Source organism: Delphinapterus leucas, chromosome X (assembly GCF_059928025.1).
Source record: "Delphinapterus leucas isolate spDelLeu-1000000601 "Yukka" chromosome X, BTC_Dleu_Yukka2, whole genome shotgun sequence".
Classification (NCBI taxonomy): domain Eukaryota; kingdom Metazoa; phylum Chordata; class Mammalia; order Artiodactyla; family Monodontidae; genus Delphinapterus; species Delphinapterus leucas.
The window spans coordinates 59,601,919-59,622,098 of record NC_143150.1 but is presented as its reverse complement, the minus strand read 5'-3'; the positions used below and the strand labels follow the sequence as shown (position 1 = coordinate 59,622,098).

The following is a 20,180-nucleotide window of genomic DNA, read 5'->3' as shown; positions in this document are numbered from 1 at the left end:
CTTTCACTTTGTCCCAGCTTACACTTCCCCATCCCATGTCCTCAAGTCCATTCTCAATGTCTGCATCTTTATTCCTATCCTGCCCCTAGGTTCAACAGAAACTTTTTTTTTTTAGGTTCCATATATATGTGTTAGCATATGGTATTTGTTTTTCTCTTTCTGACTTACTTTACTCTGTATGACAGACTCTGGGTCCATCCACCTCACTACAAAACACTCAATTTCATTTCTTTGTATGACTGACTAATATTCCATTGTATATATGTGCCACACCTTCTTTATCCATTCATCTTTGTTGGAAACTTAGGTTGCTTCCATGTCCTGGCTATTGTAAGTAGTGCTGCAATGAACATTGTGGTACATGACTCTTTTTTCTTTACAGTTTTCTCAGGGTATATGCCCAGTAAGTAGGATTACTGGGTCATATACTAGTTATATTTTTAGTTTCTGAAGGAACCTCCATAATGTTCTCCATAGTGGCTGTATCAATTTACATTCCCACCAACAGTGCAAAAGGGTTCCCTGTTCTCCACACCCTCTCCAGCATTTATTGTTTGTAGATTTTTTGATGATGGCCATTCTGAAGAGTGTGAGGTGCAACCTCACTGTGGTTTTGACTTGCATTTCTCTAATGATTAGTAATGTTCAGCATCCTTTCATGTGGTTGTCGGCAATCTATACATCTTCTTCAGAGAAATGTCTATTTAGTTCTTCTGCCCATTTTTGGATTGAGTTTGTTTTTTGATATTGAGCTGCATTAACTGCTTGTATATTTTAGAGATTAATCGTTTGTGAGTTGCTTTATTTGTATTTTCTCCCATTCTGAAGGTTGACTTTTCATCATGTTTATAGTTTCCTTGGCTGTGCAAAAGTTTTTAAGTTTAATTAGGTCCCATTTGTTTACTTTTGTTTTTATTTCCATTTTTCTACGAGGTGTGTCAAAAAGGATCTTGCTGTGATTTATGTCATAGAGTGTTCTGCCTATGTTTTCCCCTAAGAGTTTTATAGTGTCTGGCCTTACATTTAGGTCTTTAATCCATTTTCAGTTTACTTTTGTATATGGTGTTCTAATTTCGTTCTTTTACATGTAGCTGTCCAGTTTTCCCACCACCACTTATTGAACACACTGCCTTTTGTCCATTGTATATTCTTGCCTCCTTTGTCAAAGATAAGATGACCGTACATGTGTGGGTTTAATCTCTTGGTTTTCTATCCTGTTTCCATTGATCTGTATTTCTTCTTTTGTGCCAGTACAATACTCTCTTCATTACTGTAGCTTTGTAGTATCATCTGAAGTCAGGAAGCCTGATTCCTCCAGCTCCAATTTTCTTCCTCAAGATTGCTTTGGCTATTTGGGCTCTTTTGTGTTTCCAACGCAAATTGTAAAATTTTTTGTTCTAGTTCTGAGAAAAATGACATTGGTACCTTGATAGGGATTACACTGAATCTGTAGATTTCTTTGGGTAGTATAGTCATTTTCACAATGTTGAGTCTTCCAATCCAAGAGCATGGTATATCTCTCCATCTGTTTGTATTGTCTTTAAATTATTTCATTAATATCTTACAGTTTTCTGCATACAGGTGTTTTGTCTCCTTAGGAAGATTTATTCTTAAGTATTTTATTCTTTTTGTTGCAATGGTGAATGGAAGTGTTTCCTTAATTTCTCTTTCAGATTTTTCATTGCTACTGTATAGGAATGCAAGAGACTTCTGTGCATTCATTTTGTATCCTGCTACTTTATCAAATTAATTGATTAGCTATAGAAGTTTTCTGGTAGCATCTTTAGGATTCTCTCTATATAGTATCATGTCATCTGCAAACAGAGACAACTTTATTTCTTTTCCAATTTGTATACCTTTTATTTTTTCTTCTTTGATTTCTGTGGCTAAAACTTCCAAAATCGTGTTGAATATTAGTGATGAAAGTGGGCAACCTTGTATTGTCCCTGATCTTAGAGGAAATGGTTTCAGTTTTTTACCATTGAGAACAATGTTGGCTGTTGGTTTGTCATATATGGCCTTTATTATGTTGAGTTAGTTTCCCTCTATGCCCACTTTCTGGAGAGTTTTTATCATAAATGGGTGTTGAATTCTGTCAAATGCTTTCTCCACATCTATTGAGATTATCATGTTTTTAACACTTCACATGTTCAATATGGTATATCACATTGATTTGCGTATATAGAAGAATCCTTGCATTCCTGGGATAAACCCCTTTTGATCAAAGTGTATGATCCTTTTAATGTGCTGTTGGATTCTGTTTGTTTGTATTTTGTTGAGGATTTTTGCATCTATGTTCATCAGTGATATCGGTGTGTAATTTTCTTTTTTTGTGATATTTTTGTCTGGTTTTGGTATTAGGGTGATGGTGACCTCGTAGAATGTGATTGGGAGTGTTCCTCCCTCTGTTATATTTTGGAAGAGTTTGAGAACGATAGGAGTTTGCTGTTCTCTAAATGTTTCATAGAATTCACCTGTGAAGCCATCTCATCCTGGGCTTTTGTTTGTTGGAAGATTTCTAATCCCAGTTTCAATTTCAGTGCTTGTGGTTGGTCTGTTCATAGTTTCTATTTCTTCCTGGTTCAGTCTTGGAGGGTTGTATTTTTCTAAGAATTTGTCCATTCCTTCCAGGTTATCTATTTTATTGGCATATAGTTGCTTGGAGTAGTCTCTCATGATCATTTGTATTTCTGCAGTGCCAGTTGTTACTTCTTTTTCATTTCCAATTCTGTTGATTTGAGTCTTCTCCCTTTTTTTTCTGGATGAGCCTGGCTAATGGTTTATCAATTTTGTTTATCTTCTCAAAGAAACAGCTTTTAGTTTTATTGATCTTGGCTATCATTTTAATTTATTTCTCATCTGATCTTTATGATTTATTTCCTTCTGAAAACTTTGGAATTTTTTTGTTCTTCTTTCTTTAATTGCTTTAGGGGTAGGGTTAGGTTGTTTATTTTAGATATTTCTTGTTTCTTGAGGTAGGATTGTGTTTCTATAAATTTCCCTCTTAGAACTGCTTTTGCTGCATCCCATAAGTTTTGCTCATCATGTTTTCATTGTCATTCGTTTCTAGGTAATTTTTGATTTCCTCTTCAATTTCTTCAGTGATATCTTGGCTATCAAGTAGTGTATTGTTGAGCTTCCATGTGTTTGTGTTTTTTACATATTTTTTCCTGTAATTGATATCTAGTCTCATAGTGTTGTGGTCAGAAAAGATACTTGATATGATATAAATTTTCTTAAAATTACCGAGGCTTGATTTGTGACTGAAGACATGATCTATACTGGAGAATATTCCTTGAGCACTTGAAAAGAAATTGTATTCTGTTGTTTTTGGATGGAATGTCCTATTAATATCAATTAAGTCTATTTGGTCCAATGTGTGTTTTAAACCTTGTGTTTCCTTTTTTATTTTCATTTTGGATGACCTGTCCATTGGTGAAAATATGGTGTTAACGTCCCCTACTATTATTGTGTTACTGTCGATTTCCCCTTTTATGGCTGTTAGCATTTGCCTTATGTATTGAGCTGCTCCTATGTTGGGTGCATAAATATTTATAATTGTTAAATCTTCTTGTATTGATCTCCTGATCATTGTGTAGTGTCCTTTTTTGTCTCTTGTAATAGTCATTATTTTAAAGTCTATTTTGTCTGATATGAGAATTGTTACTCCAGCTTTCTTTTGATTTCCATTTGCATGCAATATCTTTTTCCATCCCCTCACTTTCAGTCTGTATATGTCCCTAGGTCTGAAGTGGGTCTCTTATAGACAGCATGTATATGTTTCTTGTTTTTGTATCCATTCAGCCAGTCTCTTTGTTTTGGTTGAAGCATTTAAGCCATTTACATATAAGGTTATTATTGATATGTATGTTCCTATTACCATTTTCTTAATTGTTTTGGGTTAGTTATTGTAGGTCTTTTCCTCCTCTTGTGTTTCCTGCCTAGAGAAGTTCCTTTAGCATTTGTTGTAAAGCTGGATTGGTGGTGCTGAATTCTGTTAGCTTTTGCTTGACCGTAAAGCTTTTAATTTCTCCATAAAATCTGAATGAGATCCTTGCTGGGTAGAATAATCTTGGTTGTAGGTTTTTCCCTCTCATCACTTTAAATATGTCCTGCCACTGCCTTCTGGCTTGCATAGTTTCTGCTTAAAGATCAGCTGTTAACCTTACGGGGATTCCCTTGTATGTTATTTGTTGTTTTTCCCTTGCTGCTTTTAATATTTTTTCTTTGATTTTAATTTTTGATAGCTTGATTCATATGTGTCTTGGCATGTTTCTCCTTAGATTTGTCCTCTATGTGACTTTCTGTGTTTCCTGGACTTGATTGACTATTTCCTTTCCCTTATTAGGGAAGTTTTCAATTATAATATCTTCAAATATTTTCTCAGTCCCTTTCTTTTTCTCTTCTTCTTTTGGGACCCCTATAATTCGAATATTGGTGCATTTAATGTTGTCCCAGAGGTCTCTGAGACTGTCCTCAATTATTTTTATTCTTTTTTCTTTACTCTGTTCTGTGGCAGTTATTTCCAGTATTTTATCTTCTAGGTCATTTATCTGTTCTTCTGCCTCAGATATTCTGATAGTGATTCCTTCTAGAGAATTTTTAATTTCATTTATTTTGTTGTTCATCATTGTTTGTTTGCTCTTTCATTCTTCTAGTTCCTTGTTAAATGTTTCTTGTATTTTCTCCATTCTTTTTCCAAGACTTTGGATCATCTTTACTATCATTACTCTGAATTCTTTGTCAGGTAAACTGCCTATTATCTCTTCACTTGTTTGGTCTGGTGGGTTTGTACCTTTTTCTTTCATCTGCTGCATATTTCCTCTGTTTTCTCATTTTGTTTAACTTACTGTTTTGGCATCTCAATTTTGCAGGCTGCACGTTTGTAGTTTCCACTTTTTTGGTGTCTGCTCCAGTGGGTGAGTTTGGTTCAGTGGCTTGTGTAGGCTTCTTGGTGGAGGAGACTGGTACCTATGTTCTGGTAGGTGGGGCTGTATCTTGTCCTTCTGGTGAGCAGGACCACGTCTGGTGCTGTGTTTTGGAGTGTCTGTGAACTTAATAAGACTTTAGGCAGAATTTCTGTAATGGGTGGGGTTGTGTTCCTGTCTTGCTAGTTGTTTGGCATGGAGCATCCAGCACTGGAGCTTACTAGCCATTGGGTGGAGCTAGGTCTTAGTGTTGAGACGAATATCTCTGGGAGATCTCTTGCTGATTGATATTATGTGGGACCAGGACTTTTCTCTTGGTCCAATGTGCTGGACTCGCCCTCCCACCTAGGATGCTCAGGCGTGACACTTGGCCAGAGCACCAAGACCCTGACAGAAGAAAAGGAAGAAAGAAAATAAAAACAAAACCCCCCCAAAAAAACAAAAACAGAAAAACGAACAGACAGGACCCTAGGACGAATGGTAAAAGCAAACCTATATAGACGAAATCACACAAAGAAGCATACACATACACACTCACAAGAAGAGAAAAATGAGAAAAAATATATATATAAAAAGGAAGAGAGCAGCCAAACCAGTAAACAAATCCACCAATGGTAATAAGCACCAAATACTAAACTAAGACAAGCATAAAACCAGAAACAAATTAGCCACAGACAGCAACCCCAAGTCCACAGTTGCTCCCAAAGTCCGCTGCCTCAATTTTGGGAACATTTATTGTCTATTCAGGTATTCTTCAGATGCAGGGTTTATCAAAGTAATTGTGGGGATTTTATCTGCTGCTCCTGTGACTGCACAGAGAAATTTCCCTTTCTCTGCTTTGTTCACACAGCTCCTCGTCTTCAGCTTCAGTTTTCGCTCCACCTCTGCATGTAGGCCTCCCTCAGGCATCTGTTACCTGCCCAGACAGGAGGATGTTAAAGCAGCAGCTGATTAGGTCTCTCTTGCTCACTCAGGCCGGGGGGAGGGAGGGGTATGGTTGTCATAATTGGAATGTGTGGCGAGCCTGAAGCAGCAAAGGCTGTCATGACACTGCAACATCCTGAGGCACACCATGTGTTTTCCCAGGGAAGTTGTCCCTGGATCACAGGTCCCTGGCAGTGACGAGCTGCACAGGATCCCGGGGTGCTGTGCATAGTGACCTGCACTTGCACACAGGATTTTTGGTAGCAGCAGCAGCATTAGCAATTCCTGCCCTTCTCTGGGGTCTGAGCTGATAGCCGTGGCTCACACTCATCTCTGGAGCTCATTTAGGGGGTGCTCTTCCTTCTGTGGGCACACTAGGAAGGAATCCCCTCTCCTCGTGCACCCCAAAACAAAGGTCTCTTGCCTCTCTGGCAGGTCCAGACATTTTCTTGGACTCCCTCCCATCTAGCTGTGGTGCACTATACCCCTTCAGGCTGTCTTCATGCAGACAACCCCATTTCTCTCCCTGGGGTCTGACCTCCAAAGTCTGAGCCTCAGCTCCCAGCAATCCCTGCACTGGCAGGTGAGCAGACAAGCCTCTCAGTGTGGTAAGTGCTGGTTGGCACTGATCATCTGTGCGGGAATCTCTCTGCTTTGCCCTCTGCACCCCTTTTGCTGCGCTCTCCTTCTTGACTGTGAAGCTTCCCCACTGCCCACTCCCTGTTCCCGCCAGTGAAGGGGCTCCGTAGTGTGTGGAAACTTTTCCTCTTTCACAGCTCTCTCCCAGAGGTGTGGGTCTCATCCCTATTCTTTTGTCTCTGTTTTATCTGTTTTCTTTTGCCCTGCCCAGGTACTTGCCTTTTGGGAAGTCTGAGGTCTTCTGTCAGCATTCAGTATGTGTTCTGTAGGAGTTGTTCCACACGTAGATGCATTTTTGATGTATTTATGGGGAGGAAGGTGATCTCCATGTCTTACCCCTCTGCCATCTTGAAGGTCTCCCTTTCACTATCTTTTGTGACCCCATACACTCTGTATTCTTCTCCAAATTATATGGCCAATTTTCCTAGTGTCTTTGGTTGCATTCAGTTTTTTTATTCCATAAATGTTACTTTTTTCCCATACTATGTCCTGAGAATTTTTGTTTTTCTTGGTTCCCTCTGTCTCACTGTTACCCAAGGTATCTTTTTACTACATACATCAGAATTACTTAGAGGTACTTGTTAAAAATTCAGATTCCTGAACTGAATCTCCAAACCTTCTGTATCAGAATTCACAGGGATGGGGCTCAAGAATGTTCAATTTTTAACAAACTGCCAGTAATTTTGATGCAGGCCAATGTTTGAGAATCACTGTCTTTCCCTTTACCTAAGGAAATTCCCCATGGTTTTTAACAATTATTCAAATGCTGATAACTTGCATTCTGTATCTCCACCTGGACTTCTCCCCCAAGTCAAAGCTCAGTTATGATTAAACCTGTCTAGAGAAAGGAGGAGGGGATTTGTCTAAAATATGCATAGTTCTAAAATAGATGAATAATGTGAAATGTGATTATTCAAATTGCAAAGAGTACTTCACTAGGAATCATGAAACTTATGTTGTACTCTTAGTTCTATCAGTTACTAGCTTTCTGAAATTTATCAGTTAAACTGAAACCCACACAACTTCAAATCCTCATTTGTAAAAATAAAGGGGTTATGATAGATAAACTTTAAGCCATGTAACATCAGAAAAGTTATTTAACTGTTCTTAGTTTCCTCAGATATGTAATGGAGTTAATGATACCCAATAAGGTTTTTGTGAGGATAAATTGATTTATGTTGAGCATATAGGAAGTGCTCAATAAAAATAAGAGATAGAACTATTAGTTGCTATAAAAAGATTCCTCGGGCTTCCCTGGTGGTGCAGTGGTTGAGAGTCCACCTGCCGATGCAGGGGACATGGGTTCGTGCCCCGGTCCGGAAAGATCCCACATGCCGCGGAGCGGCTGGGCCCATGAGCCATGGCCACTGAGCCTGTGCGTCCAGAGCCTGTGCTCCACAACGGGATAGGCCACAACAATGAGAGGCCCGTGTACCACAAAAAAAAAAAAAAGAAAACAAAGATACCTTGTAAAAATTCTAATGCTTTACCTCTTAATAGGCTATTATAGTACATTCCAACAAATTATTTATATTCTTATTTTCCCATATTAAACTCGGAATACAAATGAAATTACACAAGATCTTATTTTCAAAAATGATTTTTAAATGAGCAAATACTGTAGATAAATAATTATGCTTTCTGAAGAAAAATGTAGTTAAGTGTGACTTAACTGCCTTTGAAATAGTAATTTACTGTAAATCTATAAATATTTAGATTTGATAAACAAGCATGATGAGCTTGTACAGAAGTAAAAATAAAATTGAGGTGGAATTAAAAAGAAAGAAATATTTTGCCTCAAATTAGTGTACTCCAGAGAATGAATAGAGCAATTTTTTTGCTCATTGACTGATTCGTTGATTTATTCAGTAATTCTGTTTTGAGTATCTACTATGTGTCAGGCACTCCACTTTGTAATAGGAATGTGCCCCATCTCTCAAGGAGAGATAGTCGAACAAAGGATTGTGAAATTAAAAAGTTGTTATTTTAGCCAGGAGAGAAAAAAGAAAGTCAGGCTTTGATGCCTTGATCATGGGGTTAGTGTAAATGAATCTCTCATGGACTACTTTAGATGGTAAAAATCATAACAGACAATGAAATAATTATTTTGAGGGTAGATGACCCAAATGAGTACCCAATAATTCATCTCAAAAAGTGGGCAATTAGTAGTAGTTTGCAGAAGACAACATTCTATGTAGTTATTATAGTTTATCTGACCTTTGATGCTGTGGTAGCTCCACTCTTTCTCCAGCATTAATAAGCGTTTACCAACAACAACCAAGAACCTTCAGTAGACCTCAATAATGAAGTTATATTTCTATACCCTATGATAATGTTTTAATGAATGCTTCAAGTTCTAAGTAAAAATACTTACGTAGCTGATTCTAAAACAGTTAATTTTTGTCAGATAATTTTATTTTAAATAAAATGAACAGATGTCTTAATAATCCTGAACCATCTTAAACTGGGGGCTGTGAACAGGAACTCTCTTCCTGGTGCAAGAGAGAAAACTGATTTTACTTATTGTGGACAATAGTGAACTAGAAGAAAGCATATTGTTGTCTCAGAGGATTTTATTTGGTTGACTTCCCAGTCACCTCTAGATTTTAGAAAAAGAAAAAAACATACACATGGATAAATGTAATATTTTCTCTTCCTTCATGAATCTAAAACAAAGATTGAGAGAGTTTTGTTTTGTTTTTCTCTTTTTCTGCATATGTGGAAATCTAGAAAATAGGTTTTAAAAATATCATCCACTCATCTACTGCTACTTTTTCCCTAAAACCTACGTTTCCCTAGGGTTTTAGTTCAGATGAAAATGGGAGAAAGCATGAATAACCCATGCTATCAAGAAGTTTCTTTACAAATTGTATAATGGCCAGCCACTTCAGATGGCATTTCAAAGTAAATGAGCTTTTAATTTTAATTTTAGTCATATACTAGTTTTATAATTAATTATACATTCTCAACACACTATGTTGTTCTGGAGCCCATCATGCCAGTCAATATTTATTTTCTTAAAATATATTCTATTAGTATTTACCAACATATGAAGTGTTCTTATAATTTTGAGGCAACCTGCATATATCAATTTTCAGCTATTAAATGCTTTGAACCAACAGAAGTGATTCATGTAATACTATGGATGATGCTAATGGACTGGGTTAGGTTACTATAGGTAATTATCAGACAAGATAAAGCACAAGATGTATTGTTGGCAACGTAGTCTATGTTTAAATTATGTTGGGCTTCACTTTTGCTGCATACACTTGAAGTTTTCAGAACAAATCTTTGTCAGTGCAAGGGTTTTAACTTAAGTCAATATTTACTGGCAGTGCTAGCGATTCCAAAGATAATGATAATATAAATGTTTTCTTGAAATACTGTTCAAAATAGAAAATTTGGAAATTATTTCCTGAGCTACCATGTTCCAAGAAAATAGTTATAGTGTCAAAGATAAACAAAGCCAGGCAGTTGTTAAAGGTGGTAAAGGCAGATTTTATTCGGTAATAACTATCACAGTAGGGGAGAGAACTCAATGTAAACTGAGCTCAACTCTGCCAAAACAAGAAGCAAGAGATTTTTAAAATGCTGATGATGTGCTAATGGAAAGACACTGAAAGGCATTAAGAAGGGTTTGGTCCAGATGACTAGGCCATCTGGGTTTGCTAATTGGCACTTATCCAAAGGAGAAACAAGCTTCTCATATCTTTATGACAGAAAGTAGTGGCACAAGTTGGAGAAAGAGTCTCACTGAAGTTAGGCCCTTTCCCTCCCACAGGGACTGGAAGTAAGAGCTATCTCCCTGAATATTTGCACTTCAAGGTTATGGCTCCCAGGTCCTTTGGAAAAGAGTTCTGAGTGGTAGAATATTTACATTTCAAAGGACAGAGAAAGGATTTATAATTGCAACCTTCTTAAAGTAACTTCTCCAGTAGGGGGTTCAGGGGCCTACCAGCCTAACACCAAGTTTTTGCTGGAACAAACCATAAAAATTCTCCTGGCAGTGTTGAGCTTTTTCAGGCAGGCATTTTGAGGGATGCTGGGGTCACAGTAGGGACATGGGCTTAAGCTGTTAGAAGCCATGCTAGAGTTTGTGCAAGTCTCTTAGAAAAGGGGTTGGATGGAGTTGTTTTGTCCCCAGTGTTTTTTGCATTTCTCAGTGGTAACTTTCCACATATTCAAGATGCTACAATTTAGAGCTCTAATGACAGAAATTTTCTATTATTTTTAAGTAGCACTCACTTCTGCAGTTTATACAGGAAACTTACTATTAATGAATTAAAACTTCTTAGAATGTTTTGTTTGACAACTTAAAAATACACAGACCAGGGCTTCCCTGGTGGTGCAGTGGTTGAGAGTCTGCCTGCCGATGCAGGGGACACGGGTTCGTGCCCCGGTCTGGGAGGATCCCATATGCTTCAGAGCAGCTGGGCCTGTGAGCCATGGCCGCTGAGCCTGCGCGTCCGGAGCCTGTGCTCCACAATGGGAGAGGCCACAACAGTGAGAGGCCCGTGTACCGTAAAAAAAAAAAAAAAATACACAGACCAATCTTCTTGTAGTGGAGATCTATAATCAACAGGACACACATATGTATTCTCCATTATTGATTAGTTGAGCATGAAGGTGGAGAATAACAACAAAGATTTAAGCTGTGTTCATGTGGCACAAAATAACCAATTTGGCAGAGTTTGGGTTTAAATTGATAGGTTGTTTTGGTATTATATAGGAGCAATAGCTCAATCATAAAATTTCAGGAGATAGCTCATAGAATTCAAATATTTGTGTGGATCTGACTTAGGAAAAATGTCATGAAATGGTAAAGCAAGAAATTAGATCCAGAGTCTTTGACCTTCCAAGCAGAAAACTGCATTTCATATCTTTATAAATCCTCTTTTTAAATGAAAAGTCATCTTACCTTGGTCCTCTTCACAGATAATATGATAATGAATTCTAAACCTTTGACTAAATATTTGTATTTTTTAAATATAAAGTGTTTCAGATATGTTGTTTTATCCTAAAGAAGAAGTACGTATGGTTTGGAATTTTATTCTCTGTACTAGCCAAAAGGAAAGAGGTTTTTTTGTTTGTTTGTTTGTTTTTTTTGCAATATGTGGGCCCCTCATTGTTGTGGCCTCTCCCATTGCGGAGCACAGGCTCTGGATGCGCAGGCTCAATGGCCATGGCCAACGGGCCCAGCCGCTCCGTGGCATGTGGGATCCTCCCGGACCGGGACACGAACCCGTGTCCCCTGCATCGGCAGGCGGACTCTCAAACACTGCGCCACCAGGGAAGCCCAAGAAAGAGTTTTGATGATCAATAAAAGGACTTTACATCATACCATAAAAGTAGTAGATTATCTTGCTTATATTCAGAGCTATGAAGAAAGAGTAATGGAAGAAAAATGAAAGCTTTCTATCCTGTCTATATTGGCAATAGCAGATTATATAAGGTTTGAAAAATCTAGCCAATCTCCTTGATGAGCCCATGTGAACTTCTAGACAAACTATTTGCAAATTTTTCTAATTCCTTTTTAAATATTATTATGATCTTCAAGGTTGATCAGTGTCCTAAATGGGAAAACTCAGTTCTCAAATGTCATATTAAATAACCTACATGTATATTGTTCAATAACTTTAAATTTTTTCAGAATTCTTATGAGAGCATTAATGTGGGTGTTTGAATTTCATTTTTTACTGCTATTTTGCCTCAAAATCCAATTAAATTACTTGGATTGTCTTTCATTCTGACGATAGTCTTAAGAGAGACCAAATTTGTGTTTTTCTTTGGGATCAAGCAAGAAGAAAGCATATTAGAATATTATTTTGGAGTTTGTACATGAATGCTCATTGGAGGTGATCTTTAAAATACTTTTGACTCTCTGGCTGTTGTAGTTGTGATTGCACCAACATCAGATAAATAAAGGAAGTAAAAAAAGCGCACTGTTTCTATTTATATGCAATAGCCATTTTGTCATACAAAAGCTGTTTCTCCTTGGTACAAATAACAGATCTATTGTTTATTCATTTAGTTTGAGAAAAAGGATTCGTCCTAACTCAGAGTGAATTTGGAGGTGATGGGAGGCTCCTAACTTATGTTTTTCTTTTTATTTATTTATTTTTATAGAAGTATAATTAATTTACAATGTTGTGTTAGCTTCAAGTGTACAGCAAAGTGACTCAGTTATATATATATACATATATATTCTTTTTCAGATTATTTTCTGAGGCTCTTAACTTATTAATATAGAACATACAATTCAGTAATTAACAAGCCTAGAGTGGGAGTAGAATGTAATAAAAAGCCTGTAGTATTTTTACTGGTTTAAATGTTAACTAATCCCCTTATCATGTACATTATATATAACAATCATTTCCCTGTTATAAGCTCTTTTTCTAGCTCCACCACCAATTTTATTTGTTTCAATTATTTCCCAATATAACTTAGACCTTGTAAAATAAATATTCTGATTTTTCCTGTTACACAGAAAATATATAACTAATTTTCTTTGGTGAAAGACACAAAAATAATGAAAACCTTTACCAAAAACTATGTGTCTTTAATGTTTCATAGTTGATTAGAATATCTTGGAATCTGTATAACAACACCATAATTTGCCAATTAGCAGTGATTTTCTATCTTAATAGCCTCTTAGACCTGTATGATATTAAGTATCCATTAAATAAACAGTTGTTACATACACTTGGTTTAGATATTACCAAAACTGTGAGATTAGTTTCCAAATGTAAGTACTTACCCTGTTTTCACCTACACAAACTATTCTATTGTTTTGCATATAAGATGAATATTTAATATGTTGTAATATTTTTTACACTAAGTTCCATTATAATTTCAAACACTGAGTCCTACAATGTATCGATATTTCATTGAAATGAATCTTGCTAGTTACTAAAATTAGCAGTATGTCAATGCATAATCTATTGTATTTAATTTCATACATAATACCTAATAGAGTTTAGCCAAAATGTTTGCTAATCCGGATGACCTAGTACATTAAGTTTAAATCACTTATATATTATACTCTAGTACATAGTTAACTTCTACCATATTAGAGGTTGCAAGTTACTCTCTGGAATTTAAATATTTAAATAGCCCCACTCCAATAATGTAGTGGGACATCCCAGCTGGAAGAATCACTTGATGATGCTTTTGTATAAGCTTTGATTAAATAAAAGCCAATAATTATTTTTTTGCTTTAATAATAAAACTGTTTTAAATAGAATTTAGCTATTAGTCTCTGTAGTGCCAATTGAAAAGCTGTTGTTACCTGGTTTTGCCTTATAATATGCATATCTTTTCAATTAAATATAAAAATGATAAGTAACAACACATTACTAGTGATGAGAATCAGCTTGTGAGATGTCAGAAGGCATCTGTCAAATTCAATCAGTGCATTCTCAAGGGTTTTGTTCTTATTTAAAACATCAACCATACTTTGACAGTTTACTTCTGTCCATATGTTGTTTGTATGCCTATATACTCTTTCTATGTGTGTCCTTTTTCCTCCCAAGACAGGCTTACATAATTTACTGTGGCTTATTTGAGTTTTCAAAATATACTTCCCCTTGAGTGTGAATCATCCTTTGTTAGGAAACCAAGTTTTGTTGTTGTCATCGTTGTTATTGTTGTTGTTGTATTACACAAAACACTGACCATACCCAATTAATTTTATAAGTTATTGGGAAAAGAAGTACTCTGACAATGTCATGGGGTGGGTTTATAAATTTAAAGCGCCATAATCATTGTTCACAGATTTTTTAAAAACATCTTTATTAGAGTATAATTGCTTTACAATGGTGTGTCAGTTTCTGCTTTATAACAAAGTGAATCAGTTACACATATACATATGTCCCCATATCTCTTCCCCCTTACATCTCCCTCCCTCACAGATTTTTATACTATTCTTTTTATCAATATTGATGATTTTTTTTTTTTTTTTGCGGTACGCAGGCCTCTCACTGTTGTCGCCTCTCCCATTGCGGAGCACAGGCTCCGGATGCGCAGGCTTAGCGGCCATGGCTCACGGGCCCAGCCGCTCCACGGCATGTGGGATCTTCCCAGACCGGGGCACGAACCCATGTCCCCTGCTTCAGCAGGCGGACTCTCAACCACTGCGCCACCAGGGAAGCCCAATATTGATGATTTTTAAGTCCATTTAACTTCTAAACTGATGATCCATTTCGTGCACTGCAAAGAGATTATTATTTCTATAAACATTGCTTCATGATACAGTGTCATTCCCCTACTCAAAACCTTTCATGACTCTCCATTACCTGCAAATTAACTCCAAATGCGTTTGCTAGTACCTCCAAACCATCTACTAAAATGGTCACACTGTTCTTTCAGTATCCTATTACTGATTTTGGGGGTTTGGTTTGCTTTGCTTTCTTTTGTTTTCTGCTCCTACCATAATGGGTTTCTTACTCTTCTTGGAAGTCACAATATGTATTCTTAGCTTTTTGCCTATGCTCAAATCACTTAATCTCTCTGAAAATGTCAAACTCTGTTATCTCTGATTATCTGAATGCTCTTTCTCAAAAACAGATCTCTACCTTTTCCAAGAGATTTTTTCTGACCTTTCCACCTCTTATACATTGTCACAAAACTTTATATTCATACATTTCTTTGTTAACCAAATCTAACCGCCTTCAGGGAATATACTTTGTTTATCTTACCAATGTTAGAGAATGCCTAGAGCATACTAAACATAAATATTTGCCAATTTATTCACTACTCTAGTAGATTATTTTTTTATTTAATTTAACTTTATCTTTATACGACAGGTTCTTATTAGTTATGTATTTTATACATATCAGTGTATATATGTAAATCCCAATCTCCCAGTTCAAACCACCACCACCACCACCACCCCCTGCTTTCCCCCTTGGTGTCCGTACATTTGTTCTCTATATCTGTGTCTCTATTTCTGCCTTGCAAACTGGTTCATCTGTACCATTTTTCTAGATTCCACATATATGTATTAATATAGGATATTTGTTTTTCTCTTTCTGATTTACTTCACTCTGTATGACAGTCTCTAGGTCCATCCACATCTCTACAAATTAGTCTAGTAGAGTCTTATCAACCACTTTAGGCATTACAGTGGAAAGAATAGCCAATTAGGAGTTAAGAGATCAGGATCATGGTCCCGACTTGGTCACAAATTAACACATTTTACATAAAACAGATATCATTCAGCTAAATCCTATTTTTTCCTCTCAAGCACCTCATCAGTGAATGGTGGTAATGATTGCTATTCTACTTCATAGTTTTCAGGTTAGGCTTGAATGTAGTTATTTATGTGAAAACATTTTGAAAAAATATAAAGTATTATACAAATACAAGAGATAGTTATACATAAGATGTATTTGCTGAAACTCATCTTATTGACCAAAGCATTTGAAGAAAACTTGTACTTATTATAAGCATTTTCTGTTATATAACTTTTCTCATAGTAGCAATACTGAAGTGGAACTACCAGGACTTTGGAAAGCCTCAATGCAAGACATGTTCTTACCTACTAGTTGACCAGAAAGCAAAGTAGGCATGCGCATTTACCAGATTTCCATGTTGAGATGCACAACCTTTTATCTCTAATACAATTCAACCATAACTTACTGTGAATTGAGAATTAAAGTCTTGAGTGAACTGAGTCTATAAGAGTTAGTAATGTTGTAAGAACAGGGTTTGGCAGAATCTGTATAAAGAAAATTTCCTTATACAGCACATAAAATATCAATATTTTATTTATTTTGCAATTGAATTAAGAAACATTTTTGGAAGTCTATAGTAAATAAAGGAATCAGTATCCAATGAAAGGACCAGACAAGTTTAGTGAAATTATACGTAGAAGAAGCACAAAGTAAAGCATATTAAACAAATATGTATTAGAAAAACTTGGTAATAATGCAACTGTCATAGTTATTATCAGTGAATGTACAACTTCATACACACTCGCTTTAGTTATATAGTAGTATAATTAGAGATAATTATTTTACAGTGTCTCCATATTGCTTTAGACCCCAGACTATTCCTGAATTAGTCTATTGTCAATATGGAACACACCAGAGTGTGAAGAGCAAGAATGATTTAATAACCTGGCAGGGGGACCTTGAAGATGGCGGAAGAGTAAGACGCGGAGTTCACCTTCCTCCCCACGGATACACCAGAAATACATCTACACGTGGAACAATTCCTACAGAACACCTACTGAAGGCTGGCAGAAGACCTCAGACCTCCCAAAAGGCAAGAAACTCCCCACATACCTGGGTAGGGCAAAAGAAAAAAAGAAAAAACAGAGACAAAAGAATAAGGACGGCACCTGCACCAGTGGGAGGGAGCTGTGAAGGAGGAAATATTTCCACACACTAGGAAGCCCCTTCGCGGGCGGAGACTGCAGGAGGCGGAGGGGGGAGCTTCGGGACCGCAGAGGAGTGCACAGCGACGGGTGCGGAGGGCAAAGCGGAGAGATTCCCGCAGAGAGGATCAGTGCCGACCGGCACTCACCAGCCCCAGAGGCTTGTCTGCTCACCCGCCGGGGCGGGCGGGGCTGCGAGCTGAGGCTCGGGTTTCGGTTTCAGACAGAGCGCAGGGAGAGGACTGGGGTTGGCGGCTTGAACATACCCTGAAGGGGTTAGTGCACCATGGCTAGCCGGGAGGGAGTCCGGGAAAAGTCTGCACCTGCCGAAGAGGCAAGAGACTTTTTCTTCCCTCTTTGTTTCCTGGTGCGCGAGGAGAGGGGTTTAAGAGCGCTGCTTAAAGGAACTCCAGAGACGGGCGCGAGCTGCGGCTAAAAGCGCGAACCCCAGAGACGGGCGCGAGCCGCGGTTAAAAGCGCGAACCCCAGAGACGGGCGCGAGCCGCGGCTAAAAGCGTGGACCACAGAGACGGGCGGGAGACACTAAGGCTGCTGCTGCCGCCACCAAGGGGCCTGTGTGCAAGCACAGGTCAGTCTCCGCACCCCTCTTCCGCGGAGCCTGTGCAGCCCGCCACTGCCAGGTTCCCGGGATCCAGGGACAACTTCCCCGGGAGAAGGCACGGCGGGCCTCAGGCTGGAGCAACGTCACGCCGGCCTCTGCCGCCGCAGGCCCGCCCCGCACGCAGTGCCCCTCCCCCGCCTCCACCCGCGGCCTGAGTGAGCCGGAGCCCCCCGAATCAGCGGGTCCTTTAACCCCGTCCTGTCTGAGCAAAGAACAGACGCCCTCCAGCGACCTACACGCAGAGGCAGGGCCAAATCCAAAGCTGAGCTCCTGTGAGCTGTGAGAACAAAGAAGAGAAAGGGAAATCACTTCCAGCAGCCTCAGAAGCAGCGGATTAAAGCTCCACAATCAACTTGATGTACCCTGCATCTGTGGAATACCTGAATAGACAAGGAATGATCCCAAATTGAAGAGGTGGAATTTAGGAGCGAGATCTATGATTTTTTTTCCCTTTTCCTCTTTTTGTGAATGTGTACGTGTATGCTTCTGTATGAGATCTTGTCTGTATAGTCTTGCTTCCACCATTTGTCCTAGGGCTCTATCCGTCCATGGTTTTTTTTTTAAAAAAATTTTTTCTTAATAATTAATTTTAATTGTAATAACTTTATTATACTTTACCTACGTTCTTTCTTTCTTTCTTTCCTTCCTTCCTTCCCTCCTTTAGACAACGAATCACCCCAAATTGGGGAGGTGGTCTCTGAGAGCAAGATTTATGATTTTTCCCCCTTTACCACTTTTTGTGAGGGAGTATGTGTATGCTCCTGTGTAAGATTTTCTCTGTATAGCTTTGCTTCCAACATTTGTCCTAAGGTTCTATCTGTCACATTTTTTCTTTCTAAATATTTTTTAATTCAATAACTATATTATACTTTATTTTATTTTTACTATATCTTCTTTTTTTCTGTCTTTTTTCCTTCTTTCCCTCCCACCTTCCTTCCTTCCTCACTCCCTTCCTCGCTCCTTTCTTTCCTTCTTTGCTTCTTTCTTCCTTCCTTCCTTTCCTCCTTTCCTTTTTTCTTTCCTCATACTTCTACTAATTCTCTCTACATTTCCTCCCTTTTATTCTGAGCCGTGTGGATGAAAGGCTCTTGGTGCTCCAGCCAGGAGTCAGGGCTCTGCTTCTGAGGTAGGAGAGCCAACTTCAGGACACTGGTCAACAAGAGACCTCCCAGCTCCACATAATATTAAATGGCAGAAATCTCCCAGAGACCTCCATCTTAACACCAGCACCCAGCTTCACTCCACGACCAGCAAGCCACAGTGCTGGACAACCTATGCCAAACAACTAGCAAAACAGGAACACAACCCCACCCATTAGCAGAGAGGCTGCCTAAAATCATAATAAGGCCACAGACACCCCAAAACCACCACCAGACGTGAACCTGCCCACTAGAGAGACAAGATCCAGCCTCATCCACCACAACACAGGCACTAGTCCCCTCCACCAGGAAGCCTACACAACCCACTGAAACAACCTTAGCCACTGGAGACAGACATCAAAAACAATGGGAACTATGAACCTGAAGCCTGCAAAAAGGAGACCCCAAACACAGTAAGATAAGCAAAATGAGAAGACAAAAAGACACACAGCAGATGAAGGAGCAAGATAAAAATGCACCAGACCTAACAAATGAAGAGGAAATAGGCAGTCTACCTGAAAAAGAATTCAGAATAATGAGAGTAAGGATGATCCAAAACCTTGGAAATAGAAAGGACAAAATGCAAGAATCAGTTAACAAGGACCTAGAAGAAATAAAGATGAAACAAGTAACGATGAACAACACAATAAATAAAATTAAAAGTACTCTAGATGGGATCAATAGGAGAATAACTGAGGCAGAAGAACGGATAAGTGACCTGGAAGATAAAATAGTGGAAATAACTACTGCAGAGCAGAATAAAGAAAAAAGAATGAAAAGAACTGAGCACAGTCTCAGAGACCTCTGGGACAACATTAAACGCACCAACATTCGAATTATAGGGGTTCCAGAAGAAGAAGAGAAAAAGAAAGGGACTGAGAAAATATTTGAAGAGATTATAGTTGAAAATTTCCCTAATATGGGAAAGGAAATAGTTAATCAAGTCCAGGAAGCACAGAGAGTCCCATACAGGATAAATCCAAGGAGAAATACGCCAAGACACATATTAATCAAACTGTCAAAAATTAAATACAAAGAAAGCATATTAAAAGCAGCAAGGGAAAAACAACAAATAACACACAAGGGAATCCCCATATGGTTAACAGCTGATCTCTCAGCAGAAACCCTACAAGCCAGAAGGGTATGGCAGGACATACTGAAAGTGATGAAGGAGAAAAACCTGCAACCAAGACTACTCTACCCAGCAAGGATCTCATTCAGATTTGATGGAGAAATTAAAACCTTTACAGACAAGCAAAAGCTGAGAGGGTTCAGCACCACCAAACCAGCTTTACAACAAATGCTAAAGGAACTTCTGTAGACAAGAAATATAAGAGAAGGAAAAGACCTATAATAACAAACCCAAAACAATGTAGAAAATGGGAATAGGAACATACATATCGATAATTACCTTAAATGTAAATGGACTAAATGCTCCCACCAAAAGACACAGATTGGCTGAATGGATACAAAAACAAGACCCTTATATATGCTGTCTACAAGAGACCCACTTCAGACCTAGAGACACATACAGACTGAAAGTAAGGGGA

The 20,180-nt window shown here is 38.2% G+C and overlaps 1 protein-coding gene across 1 annotated transcript in view; it reads left to right on the top strand.

Moving 5' to 3' along the window:
* Positions 1–20,180, top strand: part of LOC149744257 (uncharacterized) — a 342,635-nt gene that overhangs the window by 164,020 nt on the left and 158,435 nt on the right. The window contains 1 exon segment of the mRNA XM_089904917.1: positions 3,805–3,815. Within this exon segment, the coding sequence (XP_089761043.1) occupies positions 3,805–3,815 (11 nt within the window).